At 33.0% G+C, this 19413-nt stretch overlaps 1 protein-coding gene and 1 long non-coding RNA gene across 11 annotated transcripts in view; one reads left to right on the forward strand and one right to left on the reverse strand.

Moving 5' to 3' along the window:
* Positions 1–19413, reverse strand: part of LOC141380497 (uncharacterized) — a 39028-nt gene that overhangs the window by 10871 nt on the left and 8744 nt on the right. The window lies entirely within an intron of this gene.
* hnf4a (hepatocyte nuclear factor 4, alpha) overlaps positions 1–19413 on the forward strand; it is a 33337-nt gene that overhangs the window by 7921 nt on the left and 6003 nt on the right. For 2 of the 8 annotated variants that reach the window (XM_021469749.2, XM_073938063.1), the window contains exons 2-4: positions 17791–17965; positions 18060–18154; positions 18624–18745. In XM_021469749.2, the coding sequence (XP_021325424.1) occupies positions 17791–17965; positions 18060–18154; positions 18624–18745 (392 nt within the window). 8 annotated transcript variants of the gene reach the window in all.

Consider the following 19413-nt stretch of genomic DNA (forward strand, 5'->3'; position numbering starts at 1 on the left):
TTGAGTTTAGAAATAAGAGGCATTGAAAAAAACATTGGATGTATTGATTTTATTGCGTAAATCATGCTCTTATTTGTTTCCTTTATGTTTAACCAGCAAATCACATCTAGTATATTAGTTCAATTATGCCGAAAGTATGTAACCCAAAGGGATGGAAATTTAAGATGGCACCCAGAATACATAAATCATATTTGTTAGGCCTAAATATTTATTTCTTGGTCAAATATTTTAAAGCTGATCTTTTCAACATGTGAATGTGGCAAGAATGTGATTTGTTGAGCTCTAGATTGTGGTTTTGCTTTGGTTGCTTGTGTCAGAATAGGTGCTGTGGTTTGACAGACTGTGTGTGTTTTAATCACTGGAGTCCTGACACTTTATTCAGGGGGATTCAAGTCACACATTGGTGTTGGTCCACGTCTATGTGACTCTGTATCTGTAATTGAGAGATTTGTCCACATGGAGGAGCTGCTTAATAGTGTACTTGATGGTAACTACTGTATGCACACTGTGAATGTTGGGGATATGAATTATTGGTTACATTTTTGTGCTATCAAATTCATAACAGACACAATAAAACATGAATACAATAAATTTAGACCATAGGAAACAAATGAATTTAACTAACTAAACTTAAAGTGATGAACATGTTGTGATTCCACAGGAGAATCTACATAAAATGTACTTTTAATAAGTCTAAGAGTTTATTTAATCCATTACAAAATAATGAACACATTTAACTGGTACAAGAAAAACCGGGGTTTTGACTAACAAATTTGGTTAAAAAGTCGCCTTTTCTATGCAAGAAAAGCTAAATAAAGCATACACCATCACTAAGTATCATTAATTAACAGTTAATTTTCTCTTCTTTGATTAGCAGTCATACTTTCTCAATTTGTATGTCTCTGTGTGTTATCACAAATGAAACAACTGAAACAAAGTTGAATATCTAAAATGTAGATTGCCCTTTATTTAAACATGTTCTTGTTATGTCATGATATCACTTTTGGCCTATATGCATATTTCTCCATGAGTCAAATGTCTTAGAACATTATTAAATGACTGTTTTGATCTGACTAAATATCTAATTACATATTACAAAATTTGAAGAACAGTTTGAATGAATAGTTAATATATACAAGGCAAACACACGCTATAACATTTTTATTTGCTCTTTATTTTAACATCTGGATTTAAAATGGATTAAAATCTTATCAATATGACCCACTTTAAAAATAATGAATGTAATCTAAAATGTAATGAAACTTTTTTCAAGTATAAACAGGTTACATAATGTAAAAAAGAACAGACTGATTAAGATCCTACATGTGCTGTATCATTGCAGGAACGCAGCCATCATCCAGGAATAATGAACAACACAAGAAGTTTCCATAGTGTAGTTAAAGCGGTTAAACAGTGATTACACCAGTGCAACATCATAGTCATTAAATAATTATATGATTTATTTTGGTAACACTTTATATCGGTAGTCTCCTTAGACATTCTTTTGTTTGTAAATATGTTTGAAACTTCTTATGGTCCCCTAACAGATCTTCTGCTGATTATGAGAAACTAGGGAAGTACATTTTAAGTTATTACTCAAAATCCCTAACAGTCTACTAATGCTGTACACCATGATTTTTTCCACAATTTTTTACTTAAAGTTGAATCTTATATAAATTTAAGGGATAGTTTAACCAAAAAAAGAACATTTCCTAACCATTTGCTCACCATCAAGTGGTTCTAAAAAAGTATATAAAGATCCTCTACATTTTACTTGTGGTTAAAAATGAAATATTTCATTCTTTAATTGTTGAATACAAGTGATTACTTACTGATACATATATTTTATGTTTTACTTACACATTACACAGAATCTAAGTATATATATCGTCACCTTAGATTTATTAGGTTCTATCATTTTTGTCAAAATTGAGTTATTGACATATTCTTATTAAATGACAACTTGTTTACATTATGGCATGTTTTTTTTATAAGTTGTTTACATTTTAAGACTTTTTATTTAAAAACAAATGTTACACACATACTGTTATCAATATAAAATGCAAAAACTTTGAAGCAATATCTCAAAATCATTCAGAACGCAGATAGAACCATAATAATTCCAAAGTGACGATATGTAAACCATTATCTGAACTGACAGAATTACAGAAGTAAAAGGAAGAGAACAAAATATATACACAAAATCAAATAAAATAGATTACAGTATTTAAAAGGAAATAATACCCCATAACAATACCCCATCCCCTCCCTCCGTCTGTTTCTGTCTGTAGTGCACACCAGTAGGGAAGGCTGAAAATGGGAGCTGGCATACGATCTAGCAATATCCCCAACAAACATTTATTAAATCTCTCTGCTCCAAATACCTTATGAACAGTTCCCATATTTAAATTTTTAAATGTAAAAATTTGGTGACGCAGTGGTGCAGTAAGTAGTGCTGTCGCCTCACAGCAAGAAGGTCGCTGGGTCGTGCCTTGGCTTAGTTGGCGTTTCTGTGTGGAGTTTGCATGTTCTCCCTGCGTTCGCGTGGGTTTCCTCCGGGTTCTCCTGTTTCCCCCACAGTCCAAAAGACATGCGGTACAGGTGAATTGGGTAGGCTAAATTGACCTGAGTGTATAAGTGTGTGTGTGAATGAGTGTGTGTGGATGTTTCCCAGAGATGGCTTGCGGCTGGAAGGGCATCTGCTGCATAAAACGTGATGGATAAGTTTTCAGCTATGGCGACCCAGGATTAATAAAGGGACTAAGCCGACAAGAAAATTCATTTTAAGGTAAAGCAATAAAAACATATGGTAATGAATTATTGATCTTAAATTTAAATCGTATACTAATTATAATAATAATAATAAGATATGTATTGTAGTTGCAAATACCTATACAGCCAACATACTTATTAGGACACTTCTAAAATTAAGTATAACTTATCAGGCTATTAATGTGATATACTAAATCTAAATCTAATAAATTTGCTTTTAAAAAAAATGTTCACCCGAAAAAGAAAATTCTGTCATCTTTCACCCTGCCTTTACTTATTTCAAACCTTCATCAGGTTATTTTTATATTGAACACAAAAGAAGATATTTAGAAGAAAGCTGGAACCCTGTAAGCATTGACTTCTATAGTATTTGTTTTTCTTACTATGGAAGTCGATGGTTACAGGTTTTCAGCTTTCTTCTAAATATCTTCTTTTGTGTTCAACAGAATAAAGAAACTGATAAATGTTAAAACAGATAAAAGTAAGAAATGCATTAAGGTTATTTCATAAACATTACAGTAATTTAAAGCTTTATGGTTAGGTGCTTATTATCTTTCACTATGCTCTACAAGCTCTTCACCACACTGGTAACAATATACTTCACCAGAGCATAAACACCTGTAAATCCCAATATAACAGAACATTAAACACTAACACTGTATAACCCAATAGCATTATCTTTCACTTTAATTTATTAAGGGAAGAAAAAATGAGAAAATAACACATTCTCAGTGCTCATATACAGTACAGTCTGTCGACAAGCATGCTGGGAATTAGAAAAACTAAGTCACAACTTAGTTTAAGTTCAGCTAAATACATTCGGATTTTGAGTTCACGTAACATTTTATTCACAGTGAGCTTTCACATGAATTTGAGTGAAGTTAATGGATTTATGGCATATCAAAGACTATATATTACTCGCATTACTTTATGAACGGGGGATATTCAGTATGGCAGCCACAGTGAAGGAAATAGCTTCGTCAGATTATCCAATCGTTAACCTTTATAACAGGGTTTATACAGGTTTGCTTATTGGTTATGGTAATCCCGTCGTATGGTGACTACTGTGACCTTGCTTTTTAATTATTATTTTTTCGGGGTTTTTACCTTTAATGGATGGGACAGTATTGAGAGGAAAGCGTGGGGAACAGAAAGAGGTGAAGGATCGGTATAGTGTATCAGTATATACGGTGCGAATTGAACTCGGGTCACCCTGAGCAATGGAGTGCCATGTGTCGGCGCACTAACCATTACACCTTGGGTCACAAACTGGATTCCTGGAGGGCCGCAGCTCTGCACAGTTTTGCTCCAACGCTAATCAAACACAGCTGATCAAACTTATCAAATAGTTCAAGACTACTAGAGTCTGTTAAGCAGGTGTGAGTTGGAGGTCGCTGAAGCTAAAATCTGCAGAGCTGTGGCCCTCTAGGAATTGAGTTTGACATCACTGCACTATGCCACTGGCGCTGACGCTTGCCCTGCTTTTGACAAAAAAAAAACATTGCATTGCATCTCATTACATATTGTCATTCCAGTGTCGTCCTCTGGTTTTTGCTCTGGGTTTTGTCTGTATGCTTTAATTTTTTGTAACCACGTCCTACAGTCACCATTGAAACAGCCATAAAAAAAAAAAAAACTTGCCCATTTTTACTATAACTAAAGCAAACAAATTTAATTATTTTTAATGTAAATAGTTAACACAACTAAATTAATGAGACAGATCACTTCTGATTTTGTTCTTGATTTGAAATATGTAATTTAATTGTGAGTTCGGCAAGAAGTTTTTAAGATTTCAGTATTCCTCCATTCATTTAGATAGGGATTGGTAGTGGAAGTGTTGCAAATATGGCCGCCGAGTGAACAGCCTGTACAAGCCTGTAGCCAGGGGTGTTTAAGTGGTTCGAAAGACCCATCCCTCACTGACAGGGGTCCAGCATTTGTATCATATATTAGCTCATTTGTACTATTTTGACTGCTATGCCATCAAAAATTGTAAAAATAACCCATCAAAAAAGGTTGTTGTGACTTCAGCTAATCTGTTTTGGCCAATGCAAACAATATTTTTTTCATGAATCCAACATCTAGCTGTGCTAGAAAACATACTCTGATGTAAGTGAATTCATCGTTCACTACCGTATTGTTTGTAAATAAAGAAAACATTGTACAAGTGACTTTTATTCTTAAGTCTTGAAACAAAATATAATCAATAAAAAGGTTTGAAGCACCAAAAAGCGGCCTATATTATTAATAATTTGAATACTTATTTGGCTATTGTTGTTGTTATCCATGATTTTTTAAATGTACTTTTTTTTACAAGATAGGCTGCAAATGTCGGGAAGCTTTACATTATTGTCATTAATATTATAATTGTGTTTTAATTTTTTATTATTCAAATGACCAAATTCTGACTGAGGAAAGTTGAATGTGCTGGCCAGTTTATTATTTGCCTAATAAATAACGACAGACTACTGTTTTAATTGAACACTTTGACAGATTCCTATTTTTAAGCTAATCCATCTAAAATAGTGCCTAAATTATCACAAAAATGTTATATTTTAAACCTAATTCAACTGCAAAATGGTCCACTTTTTGAGAAAAAAGACCACCGCTTTCATCAGGCTGGCTACAAGCCTGCTGTATATGTTGAGTCTCAAAGTGCTAGTTGCCAATGACTTGCTTTTCAGATTAACTACAGACCACTTACCACTTAAATTACCAGCAAATGTTCGTTTTTGCTTGAGCTATCAATCCCTTTAATCCAGTACAGACTTTCAGCTTGGGTAAACTGGGGTAAAGTTAAACTTGTTTGGGCAAGATGTTCCCGCGAGCTGTACACTGTGATGAAAAGGTGATTGATTGATGATAACGAGTGAGTGATAACTGTCCACGCAGCATCACTCAGCCTGCAAATATGATTGGGTCATCAGGCAAACCGATTCTTAGCAGAAAAACAGTTAATCATTGAACCGGCCTTATCAGAAGATGTGATTGATTTACAAAGAGCATTGCTCCAAATGTTTATTGATGCAATTGTTTACTTGCTTGAGCTCTGATGAAATTAACCAAGCAGCTTGATCATTTCAGAAGCATAAGTTGTCAGATATTATTTAGTCCCATAAAGTAATAATAACTTGGTTTAAAAACAAAAAAGTAGGTTAAGACATGAGGGATTTTTTCCCCTCTTCTCACTCGTTTTACTGTGTTTTTGTTAAAAATCATGTACAGAGACATAGATAAGCAGAAAGTAATGGCAAAGGTTGGCTATATGGGAGACTATTGGTCAAATAAATTATTATCAAATGATTTGGAGTTTTAAACTGGAATACTTTATGGAGGCTGTGCAATATTAGGCTGTAGGGGTTTATGATTACCTAGACTACAAATACCCTGATGGGTGAGGACTATGGGAACTTCATAGATAACTGTCTCTGTTAATCGTTACGAACGAGGATGGTTCTGTCTTAGGCACCTCTTAAGAAAATGGGTTTGACTTGCATAACATCAATTTTAGAAAATAATCGCTGATGCATCTCTGACCTGACGCACTGTGTAATTTTTCAAATTTGCTTAGACTAAAATTAGAACAGCTTGTCATGAGAATGAAAGTGAATTATAGGTGCTTTGGAATGAAAATCAACACTTGTTTTTGGGTTGAAACTTTTTTGGCCCACGCTTGCATTTAATAATATACTGATACAACTCTGATAAATAGTAAGCAATTAAAATAATAGTGATAGCCGCATAAAAAGGTCGGCCAGGTGGTTACAATGCTTTTTAAAGGGTTATTGTCCATAAAATTGCTAATAACATCATGAAAGTGCTGCTGTTGGGACATTTACAAAAGACAGAATTTTTTTTTAAATGCACTGGAACTTATATCAGAAAACTGAATTAATTTATTTGACATTTTCTTTGAAACTGGCTAAAATGTAAAAATTAATTGAAACACTTGAAAATAAAATTAAAAAGGATAAGATCAGATTAGCTTAATAACCAAAAAATAAAATCTACTAATAACTCAAAAGTATAAATAACACTATAATAATTAAAATGTATTACTAGTAATACTAAATTACTAAAAATGTACATTTAAAATAAAAAAGATAAAAGAAAAAAAATATTTTATGTAATAAACTAAAATAAACAAACACAACATCTACAACAATGCTCATTTAATAGTATTAAATACCACTCAAGTTGTTTCTGTCAATTTTAAACCATAACACAATCCACTGTAGAAAATTCTGATAAAAAACAGTAGATGGATTCATATTAATGAAACATGGATTGTATTTGACAGATTATTCTCACATTAGACATAATTGTGAATCAAAATACCTCTATTGTTTGTCAGGGTTTGGATAGAAACTATCATTGGCTATCATAAAATCCCTAACAACATTCTGAATTGTTAGGAATTACAGGAGGTTTGCTTGTAAATCTTCGTCATTTGCACCTGAGTTATATATTAAAAACTTAACAATGCTTGAACTGCAACAGGTTGCAAGATTCTCAACTTCCTGAAGCTCCCAGAAGTTTGATTATCAAATACTTACATTCTTGTTTTATTCTCAGTTTTATTGTAACCAGAATATCTACAATAAGCTAAAGTTAATAGTTCACCCAAATAAATTCCTTATAACATGTTTTCAAACCTTTAGATGTTTCCTTTTCTTTAGATATTTAGAAGAATGCTGGGAAATGATATGACATCCACTGACAACCATATTAGTGCAAGTACTGTAAATTGCTGTAGTACTGTAAAATATATATTTTTTGTTTTCAAGCAAAAAACAAAACTCAACTTCTTTGGAACAAATAAAAGGTGATGACAGAATGATCATTTTAAGTGAACGATCCCTTTAAATATGAACCATTAGAAAAAGAAAATCACTGGAAACACTTGAAATACTTAACATCTGTTTACTGATTCACACATGATGGGCCCTCTAAAATCCACCACAGCCTTTATGAAACTCAAAAAAAGTCAAAGGGGAGGGGTTATCGACACTTATCAGCCCCTTTACGGTCAACACGGAAAGGTCTCAACATTAAGCTACAGTATATTATCTCTGCCATTAAAAAAAAAACACAACTAAAGCCTAATCATACACTGAAACCATCATCATTAGCATAAAGTGAAGTCACCATCCAACCCTAAAAGTCCATGAGCTGAGTGGTTTGCAGGTTACCAACCAATATGTTGACAATCAGTGTTGCCATACTCACATATCACTGCCATCATTTACCCAATTCAATCCTCACAAGGCTTTCCTAGCGGCCTCAAATGCGCTTCAATAGGCTCAAAATCAAGAGAAAGCTCCTATTCCCAATCAAGACGCGATTTCTGAATCCTTCAAGAGTGTGTTATTCATTCCATGTGGCCTATTATTCCATGCGGTGATCCACCAATTGTAGTGCTACTTGTTATTCCCATTTGGCCAGACAGGTGAAATGAAAAAGAGTGATTGGAGAGAAAGTACAAATAGGCAGCGGTTACAGATGGAGTTTGGTCAGTGGTCGGAGATCCTTATTGTGGAGATAGACAGGACTTTGTTCACAAACTGGAGTTTGAAGTTTCAAAGGGGAAAATAGGCAGAGGAGTTACATCAACCCTCTGACTTTTAGCCCCAGGCAGGCGGTATGGGTGACTGATTATAGGACAGGACATCCGCGTCTGGTGTCACACCGAAGAGACGAAGATCAGGGCAGGACTTGTGTCAGATCGTCTTCAGGGATGAGCCTAGGAATCAGCATTGCTTGCTGCAGCATGCATGGAAATGTCTGTCATGCAGTATTGAGGATGATGATGATGTGATGAGGGTTATTTTTAGCGAGTTGTAGTGAATTTATTGTACTATAGGGTTAAGTGTTTGTGTTATAGCTGGTTTAAAACATACAGTAAGGGGAGGAGGAAAGAGTGGTTCAAAATATAACAAACATTATAGAGTATATAAGCATAATATGTGGCGTTGAATGTTGTTGATTTTAGAACATGCTACATGAGGATAATAAAGACAGCGCTTGATAGTTCATCGACTTGGACAGTGAATAGTAAAACTTCTCATAATAATTGTATTATGGAAAGTGTGTCACTGTTTTATAAGTACACATCTATTCAGTCATAAAACATTTTAAAAATGATTTTATTTTTCTAAATAACCAAGTAAATTGTTAATAAATTAATTTAATAAACAATTGCAATCAAAATACAGGTCAATCTCAGTGAGCAATTGACAAAAAAATGAATTGAAAAGAAATAGATTTATTTATTATCAAATATTTATTTAATTGAACTTTTTTTGCATAGCGTGATGTTTTGGATACACAGCCTCTTTAGTTCTTTAATAAAAATAAAATAGCCTTTCAATACTGAAGCAAATAAATACAATACATTCAACTTGGCTGTGATTTACCTTACAAAACATTATGTGGTTAGTATTATTTTACTTAATACATTTTCTACAATATTTCTGCAAATCTCTCATTTTTTATTTTTTCATTTGGTTTGGTTAATTTTATTAGTTCATATTTGTTAATAATTGAAGAGTTCAGAAAACCTCTGAAATGTTCTACAAAACATTTTCTAAATCATACATCTAAATTTAATACATCTACTAAAATGTTCTACTCTCAGCCTCCTATGTTTATGTTCAGTTTTTTCACTTTAAAGGAAATGATAAGAACATATTAATCCCTATAAAAGCAAAATTACTGAGCCTACACACAAGAGTCTGGAAAAATGCTAATTTTAGATGAAAATATCAAACAGCATTGGAGGTTTTTGCATCAAAACCCTTTATTTGTAATATTTCAGATATGAATATATACAGCATTGTATTTTATTATTTTTTTATTTTAGTTTTAGACATTTTAATTATAGGTTAAACTAAAAAAATTAATATTTTCGATATTAATGTTAAATCATCATTTAGATTATTTAGTTAACCGTGGTAAGCCTGATCTAACCTGAAATTGCATACAATGCTCAGCATATATAAGTACACTCCTCACAAATCTATCTTTGAAATTCATATTTTTAATAGGAAGCTACACAATATTTTATTTGTGCATATACATTAGATTAGTCAGTAGTGAAGTTAAATCCGGAGCTTATCTAACAAAATAACTTACGATAACGTTCTAAAAAACTAGTTGACCCAAATTTATACAGTAAAAGTCAGAATTATTACCCGCCCCCCCCCCCCCCCCCCCCTGTTTATTTTTCCCCCAATTTCTGTTTAATGGAGAGCAGATTTTTTTTCAACACATTTCTAATCATAATAGGTTTAATAACTCATTTTTAATTAAAGTGTTATTTGAAGGCTTAACTAGGTTAATTAGGTTAACTAGGCAGGTTAGGGTAATTAGGCAAGCTATTGTATAAAGATATTTTGTTCTATAGATTATCAAGAAAAAATTTGCTTAAAGGCGCAAATAATTTTGTCCCTAAAATGGTGTTTAAAAATTTAAAAACTGCTTTTATTCCAGCCGAAATAAACAAATAAGACTTTCTCCAGAAGAAAAAATGTTATCAAAAAATCAAAGGGGTGCTAATAATTCTGACTTTAACTGTATGTTATGGAAAAATATTAAATACAAATTTACAAAGGAGGAAAAAAATCAAGAGATGCAAAAAAAGTAATAATAAGTAGTAAAAAATTTGTAGGCTGTAATTTATTTTTTCAATATTTTGCTTGAATTTAATTGTATTATCTTTTAATTTCTAAATATGTTTGGTGACTAAAATATTATTTTAATAAATATATCTGTTTAATAAATCTTTTTTGTTTAAATGTACTAAAATACATTGCCTATATTCACTGAGAAATGGACACAAAAATTCATTTTCAAAATAGGTATACTCAATTATGCTGAGCACTGTATGCTGTTAATTAATATTCCTATAAAAATGTAAATATCTTCAAATAAAATTTGAATTCAAATATACTTTTAAAAAATCATTAATTTGCACCCATGCCCTGCCAGGTTAATAAAAGTACATGAGTGCCACAAATACAGTTAATGAATACATTGTCTTATTCCAGATCAGCAGATTTGGCAGATGTACATCTGTTAAATAGGTTTGTTCACATGAGGTAATGATCTGGTGTAGTTATCTATCATTGAGCTGCACGTGAGAAAGAGCCATAACTTTACAGATTGTACTTTATAGAAGTCATTCCTCAGTTAGTAGAAACAGAGATGTGCGCTGCGATAACAGATTTAATGGTGACTCAGATAAGATTGGTCCAGTCAGTGTGACTCATTCCTGTACACTGATTGTCATTACCTTGGTTAATTAACAAGTGAAGTCATCTTGAGCAGTTCTTTTCTGATCTACAGGCTTTAAGGGTTCAGTTGTTTTTATAATTTAGCTCAAGCATCAAAGCAACTACTGCACAATCGATGTCAAATTTGTTTGTGAATACTCCTGTGAATGTTAATTAGTCTTTGTAAGCTTTTAAAATGGCTGTGGAAGACTGAAATATATTCACAGCAGTTATCTTGTAAGTTTAGGTATTTTCCAGCTTGTTTAATACCAGCTCAGCACATTTACAGTAGATATATGGTCAGGTGGGATGTGACACTTTTAGAGAGTAAACAACGTTCGGGCTGTTTTAGCAAGCTCAACATAAAATACATAATCCCACATTCTCAGTAAACTTCAGGTCATTTGATTTAAAATATAAAACAAATACTAAATGCTACTGTGACACAAGTTAAGGATTATATAGCTACTAAAACTAAAACCTTTTTAAAATTTCAGTAAGCTGCTGAGATAATTTTTTTTAATTTTAATTTAATTTGACTGGACATGTTAAATGAAACAAAAATGAATATAAATATAGCAATTTATTTATATATAATATGAATTAAAAAATTATATTAAAATTGCTTTAAAAAGTAAGTATATTTAAGTATATACAATGCTATACATTAAGTATGTACGTATATTACAGATTTATATCTGTAAATAACAATAAATATAAATTCAAAATGTGTTCAATTCAGTTTGAAAAAGTACAATAGAATCACAATCATACTAAAATAAATATATCTAGAGTTATAGCATTTAATTTATTTAATTGAAATGTAAATTGTCTCAATGTTTAATTTTTTTATACATAATAAAAAGTATAAAATTAAATGTTTTAAAAATGTATTTAAAAAAGTTAATAAAACGTTAATCTAATCTTAGAGCCTAAACATGTCATATATATTTTCTTTATATGACATTTTATACATATATACAGTTTTATTAAGTTATCAATTAATAAATGTAACTAAGATTTTTTTTCTGCACTTTTTAAGACTTTAAACGTTTGTGATGTGTTTTTGTACACTTTGTATTGCACAGCACACAGATTGATATAAAGGCTATATATTGTATGCCAGCTTGCGTCCTCTAAATATGCAGGTGGAAAAGAGATTTCAGAGGCTCAGGTCAGGTCTGAACTGAGGAACGATGACCTATGGCTTGTTCAGGTGCTTTCTACTCTACAAATACACATACCAGCCTCTGTTTGCGCTGGCCCTGATACTTATGTACATGAAGTTGGCATTTGCGTAACTGTAAAATCAAATTTCCTGTTTGAGTAACAGACGGTTTTGTCCTGTCTAACAGTCAGGATTTAGGACAACGTAGTTTATTTTACAAATCCTGCATTATGTACAGAGACGATAATCAAAATTTTCCCCATTATGTCATAGTGATGAAAAAAGAAAAAGAAAACTGGTCTAGTTTTTGTCGACAATGTAAATGCACATGTACCGAGTCCCAAAAAGTCATTTTATTTAAATTTTTTATCTGTAAAATATTTCCTGAAAGGAAAAATAAGGAATTGCCATGCAATAATTTAGTCTCAACAGACAGAGGGATGGATGAACAGCTAGACAGAAATACAGACAAATGGGCAGATGGACGAATGGACAGACAGACAGACAGACAGACAGACAGACCGATAGATAGATAGATAGATAGATAGATAGATAGATAGATAGATAGATAGATAGATAGATAGATAGATAGATAGATAGATAGATAGATAGATAGATAGATAGATAGATAGATAGATAGACTTGAAAATAAGTTTTACTGCTTGTTTAAGCTACTTTTTAAAAATGAGCTGAAACAACACAATTTTTTAGATTTCTTGGGGACAACTTAACTTTTTTATGTCCAATCCACTTAAATTTGTTGAGTTAACTTACTTACAGGAACATGAATATATTGTGTGGAACCCTGCATTTTTTTGAGTAGATATATAGATAGGAAGCCAGAAAGATGGGTGGATGGATGGATGGATGGATGGATGGAGGGATGGATGGATGAATGGACGGACAGATAGATGGATGGACGGACGGACGGACGGACAGACAGACAGACAGATAGACAGACGGACGAACGGAGAGACAGACAAATGATAGATAGATTTGTTGATAGATTGATTGATAAATAATGGCATTTCCTCTGTCCAGCTGTATCTGAGCTGTGCATCATGTGCACGTGCAGAATGTTCAACAGAACAATGAACTCTTTTACATAAAGGCCACACTTTTCACCATGTGAGTTATTGCTGTTGTTTATTGTGCTAGAATTAACAGAGATTTAGAAAACACATTGAAATGTGGACCACTCACTCTCAATCGTATTCATAGAGATGAGTATGAGAGACCTTTCACTACTGGATGATGGGACAGACCTAGATAGCTAAATTTCTGAAAACATTATTCTACCACTTAATAAATACTCTGTCATCCTTTATAGTTGAAAGGCAAGGTTACTAGCCCACCCATTTTTTTTTTTCATCTAAATATTTCCCAAGTGATGTTTAACAGAGCATAAAAATGATCACAATATTTTCTATAACACTTTTTCTTCAGGAGAAAATCTTATTTCTTTTAGTTTGGCTGGAATATATATATATATATATATATATATATATATATATATATATATATATATATATATATATATATATATATATATATATATATATATATATATTAAAGAATGGTCAATATTATTAGCCCCTTTACAAATATAATTGTTTTTGTGATTGGCTTCTAAACAAACCACTGTTTTCCAATGACTAATCGTCCTAATTTACCTAGTTAAACTAATATCTTAAGCCTTTAAATTGTACTTTAAACTGAATACTATTGAAAAATATCTAGAAAAATATTATGTACTGTCATAATGGCAAAAACAACAGAAGTTAGTTATTAAACTAATATGTTGACAAATGTGTTGAAAAAAGTCTTTTCTCTGTTAAACATCACATGGAATATTTTAAAAAGAACTCAAATTTTACAAAATAGATAAGAATTTTGACTTCAACTGTAAATTGTTTTAAATGTGTAAGACATTAATTAACCTTTGTAACACAACTGAGGACATTTTTGAGATTTCTGTCCCAAACACCCACATCTCTCATACTTCAAAACATTTCTTGAATAGTTAAAAACATTAATCCATAAAAATCAAGGTATCAATCTCCAGTCTCCAGACATTATTTTTTATATAATGAATAGCTTGGCTGCATCTAAAATCACACTCTCCTTACTTCACAACAGCAAAAAAAAAAAAAAAGAAAAAAAAAAGAAGTTCTATAACGTATAAATAAGTGTATTATGAACGAAATCTGGATGTACTTCGAGAAAATACTAAGGGCCCTATCATACACCCAACGCAATGTGGCGCAAGGTGCAGATGCTCTGTTTACCTGTTTTCTCTCTAGTGAAGAGTTCAGTTTTTCCAATAACAAAGTCCGCCATGTAAATTACAAATGCACTATGGCGTGATGCAACTGACTCTTAAAGGGAATGGGAGATGGGTCTCTGATTGGTTTATTCTCAAAACACATCTATAACTCATTAAGAGAACCCTGTTAGACCATGCGTCACGGTGCAGAGCGGATTTTCCAGTCGTTAAAATAGTAAAAGTGGATTCGGATACGCCATTAATGCTTTTGCACCCTGTGCTTTGGTCTTTGCGCCTTGATCGTCAAAATAGAGCCCTAAATCTGTTCATCACATAATGATCATGTCTCTTCAAAAGATATGGATTTATTTACGAATTATTTACGAAATTTATTTAAGAACGTTCTAAAGTATTTGGGAAGAAAATGACTAAAATCTCTCCCATTTAATTAAAAATATCTTAATTTGTTTCTGAAAAAAAAGAGCAACAGTCCGAGCAGCCACAGGACATCAACATGATGTCAGATTGACGTTGCATCCCAACATTGTGGGACGTTGCATTTTGATTGGAAATGAAAATCGGGTTGATGCCAGAGCTAAAAGTCTGTCCTACGTTGGACATAAACATTGGCCTGACTGGGTTCTGACGTCAACTTTGGTTATCATTATCAACGTTGCATTTTCCAACACAATCTAAAAACAACAAAATATCAATGTCTAATGATGTTGCAGCTTGACGTTGTGTGGACGTTACCACTATGACATTTATCTGACGTTGGATTTTGGTTGCCATACCTGACAAATAAATGTCAGTAATTGACTTTAATATGACGTTGGTTTAAGATGTTGGCTCAACGTTGGATTTTGGTCACTTTCCAACACAACCTAAAATCAACAAAATATCAACGTCATTTCACATCATTATTGGACATCAAAAAAACACAGTCCAAAGACACTGGCGACCTAAATCTAACCTAATATTAATGTCTTAAGATGTTGTGTGTCTGCTGGGGTCTTATGGGTTTGTAACAACATACACTGTAAAAAAAAGTCTGTTAATTAGTATGTTCTGTATTTCATGATTCTATTTTTTTCTCTTTAATTATGGTTATGAGTTGCATTATGGTACTGTGATCTCTACTCTGTACACTTTTGATGTAAAAAACAACTTTTTCAACTTTTCAAACAACTTTTTTTTTTTTACTTTTCATTATCAAAAGTCATTATCAGAAGCTCATGGTCCCATGATGCAATGAATCCCATTACTGCAAGTATAAATAATTGGGGAAAAACATCACAAAATACAGAAAACTGGTAAATTATGGATATATTTACAGTCCAAGACTGAACAAGTGATAGCAAATTTTAGTTTGAAGTGAAAAACTGTCAAAAAGTTTAGTAATTGGTCTATATTTTTAAGTCATGAATTTAAGACACAGGCACAAAAAAATAAAACAGTAACTTTCCCTATTTGTCTCCATTTCCAAAAAAAAAAGCAAAACAACAACTCTGATTTAGCATTTTAATGATTAACATAAAGTCCATCCCACTGGAGAGGAGGAGGCCCTAGACTGTCAATCACAGCGAGCCTCATCTTTGCCCTTGAGGACATGGCCCCTGTCACTCAGAGGTGTCTACCCCTTCAAGAGGAGGGGCCTGGCCTATGAGGGGGTGTCCAAACGCTCTAGAGAGGACAAGTCTTTCCCCCCAGCATCAGGTAGATGAGAATGCGTTTGTCCAAACCACTAGTAGACATGGAGATGGCAGACTATAGCGAGGCCTTGGATCCAGCCTACACCACGCTGGAGTTTGAAAACATGCAAGTGCTTGCGATGAGCACAGGTGAGTCATTCGGAGTGAACTTTGAGACCTTTAGAGACTTTATATGGGCTTCTAAATGGTATATGGTCAAGCGTGGGAGGCAGGGTTGATAGGGTTATAGTGATTGCCAATTGGCAAGTTCGTAACCTCTTGCATGGAAAAGCCAATATAGCAGAAGCCAATTGAAAATAAATTTTTTGGTTGAAGATAAGCAGCACTGCATGCTCCGTCCTGCAGATATGGAAGTTCACAAGGAGAAGAGGTTCATCCGTTTCCTTTTGCTTGTTCTCATACAGCTGGCTTGGGATAAAATGACTTGTTTGGATAGTATTTCAAGAAGAAGTTTGACACCAGGATGAATGATTACTAGAAGAAGAGGGTGTCATGTAAATGTTTCGCAGCCAATCCTCCCATGTCTAAGTTTTGTGCAACAAATTGATATTCAACCGGTGTCAACCTGACACAAGTAATTTAATATGAATGGTAAGGTTATATTTAAAGTTTAAGTAAAGCAATAAGAGTCCAGTTTAAAAAATGTTTACATTTCAGTTTGATTGACATTTGAGATTTTTTTAATAACTCACAGCTAAAATGGAAACCGCTGAGGAGAATTGTTATACAGTAGAGTACATTCAAATTATTTTAATTATTATTTAATAAATTGCAATGAAATATATTGATCACAGATTATAATTTTTATATTTAAACATTTTTTGTCACAACCATAACCACAAACACCTAATGTGACAAATCAGATGATGATTTAGATGATCACTACATAATCACTCAAACTGATGAGCCATTTAAGGTTTGCCTTTGATCATTGCTTAGGTTTTAATGTGATTACTCTGACTGCCTCCAGCATCAAAATTAACAAGAATCGTTTTCTTAAAAATGATGAATGTTTAAATGGTTTCTGTCATCAGCATTAAATCCAATCAGATCTTTTTCTTCAACAAATTGATGTCCTGTTGTTTATGGAATAATCAATCATTCATAGAAAGTCAGTTTCATTAAAAACAAATATATTATTTACATATACATGAGTAACATTTCAGGTTGAAATTGTTTTGTAGGTCATCAAGAATGCTAATTAGAGTTTCTATAATCTAGCATGATCTTGTTGTAGCTTTTGTACAGATTTAGTTCTAATCTTTTCTGGATTACTAAGCAAACACTCCTTTCCAGCACATGTTTGTGATGACGATTCACTGCAAATTGATTGAGCTGTAAAAATGTATTTTCTAAAAGAATTTCTCACCCCATGACCTTTCCCCTATTTGATTTAACTCTGATAGGTCTGGAATAATTCTGACTTGTTAGGTCTGCAACCCACATTTTTAAGCGTCATTGAAAAAAGACAAATTTTATGCAATCACTTATCCTATTATTTTAAGTGCCTCTTCATTCTCTGACTATTTTTGTTGCATGAATAAAACTAAATCAATTTAGCACACTTTTGACTAAATTCAAAATCCCCTATGATTGCAGACTCCTCACCACAAGAAAGTGCCAACATGAATGCTGCCAACCACTTAGGGGCCGGCACTCTATGTGCCATTTGTGGGGACCGGGCCACAGGAAAGCACTACGGGGCCTCAAGCTGTGATGGATGCAAGGGGTTCTTCAGACGCAGTGTACGCAAAAACCACATGTACTCATGCAGGTTAGAGAAAATTAAATATTCTCTAAATTATGATCAAAAATCTGCAATAGTTTCCATCCAATGCATCTAACTATGTCTTTATGTTTCCTCACAGGTTCAACAGACAGTGCATAGTGGACAAAGACAAGAGAAATCAGTGTCGGTACTGCAGACTAAAGAAATGTTTTCGAGCTGGCATGAAAAAAGAAGGTACTTGCACATGTTGTTAGATTACATTCACATAAAACTAGCTAAAAACTAAAACTCTCTTGGCTTGTTTGGGAGGTTAGGGGATGAGGTGGCGCAAATAGGAGATGTTGCAACAGCATAGAGAGAGAGAGAGAGAGTTAGCGAGAGACATTTTGTTAATGTTCACTCAACAATGCACTGAAGTCTATGTCTGGTTTATGCTGAACAAACAGTTTAGAGCCATCATAACTGCACACTGATAAAAAAGTGCAACCTTGAGGACGGACGCAACCCCCCCTCTCACAAAGTCAGCTAATATTCCCCATCTCCGCTATCTCAATTGGTTGTCAGAACTGGGTGGCATTTGCTGCTACTGATAACGAAAGAAAATGTTTCAATGGTTTAACCAGAGTTGGGTTTTTTTTTTTTTTTAAAGTACAACATCCAAAAAAAGTGTTTCTTATTTTAATAATTTGTTGATTAAAAGTAGTTATCTCATCCTCAGCTGTGCAGAATGAACGAGACAGGATTAGCACCAGAAGATCCAGCTATGAGGACAGCAGCTTACCCTCCATAAACGCACTCATTCAGGCTGACGTTCTTTCTAGACAAGTAAGTAGTGTGAATCAAATCAAAGTACACAATAAGCAAATCCTGGTAAAACCTATAAACTTTAAACAAGACATCTGAAGGTTGGTTGCTTTGAAAAAGTGTAAACACTGCAGTGTTATCAAAACATTGCTTTGTTTGTTTAAGCATCCCAATCAGAACTACATAGCAACATTGATCTAACCAATGATGCTAGTTTGGGGCAGGACTATCTGATCAATGGTAGACGAGGGATTTGTTTAGGAAACCTGTTCGGAAACAGTCAATACATCTGCAGTTCTGCTGGGTGGTGCTATATCAATTCTACTTTATTATATGACTTGTACATTCTATGTTTATAGATAAAAATTATTACTATTCATTCATATATAAAATAATTTGTATTGTCATTTATTAGGCAAAAAAGAAAGTCTTAATGAATTTGTATTTTTATATCCAGAATTCTCTCAGTACTGTGAATTAATTAAACATTAAAACCTTTTTTTATTAAGGACTGCAAGTAAATAACTGTAACTGGGCAGCTGGTTACAAAAAATAAAACAATTTACTTATTTTTTCAGCCTTTCTTGTGAAACATTCATTTTGAAAATTCACAGATAACAATATTATATTTCAAAATTAGATATACTGTGTATGTGATTGTCCACACACGGGTGAATTAATCATTAAGT

This window comes from Danio rerio, chromosome 23 (genome assembly GCF_049306965.1).
Source record: "Danio rerio strain Tuebingen ecotype United States chromosome 23, GRCz12tu, whole genome shotgun sequence".
NCBI lineage: Eukaryota > Metazoa > Chordata > Actinopteri > Cypriniformes > Danionidae > Danio > Danio rerio.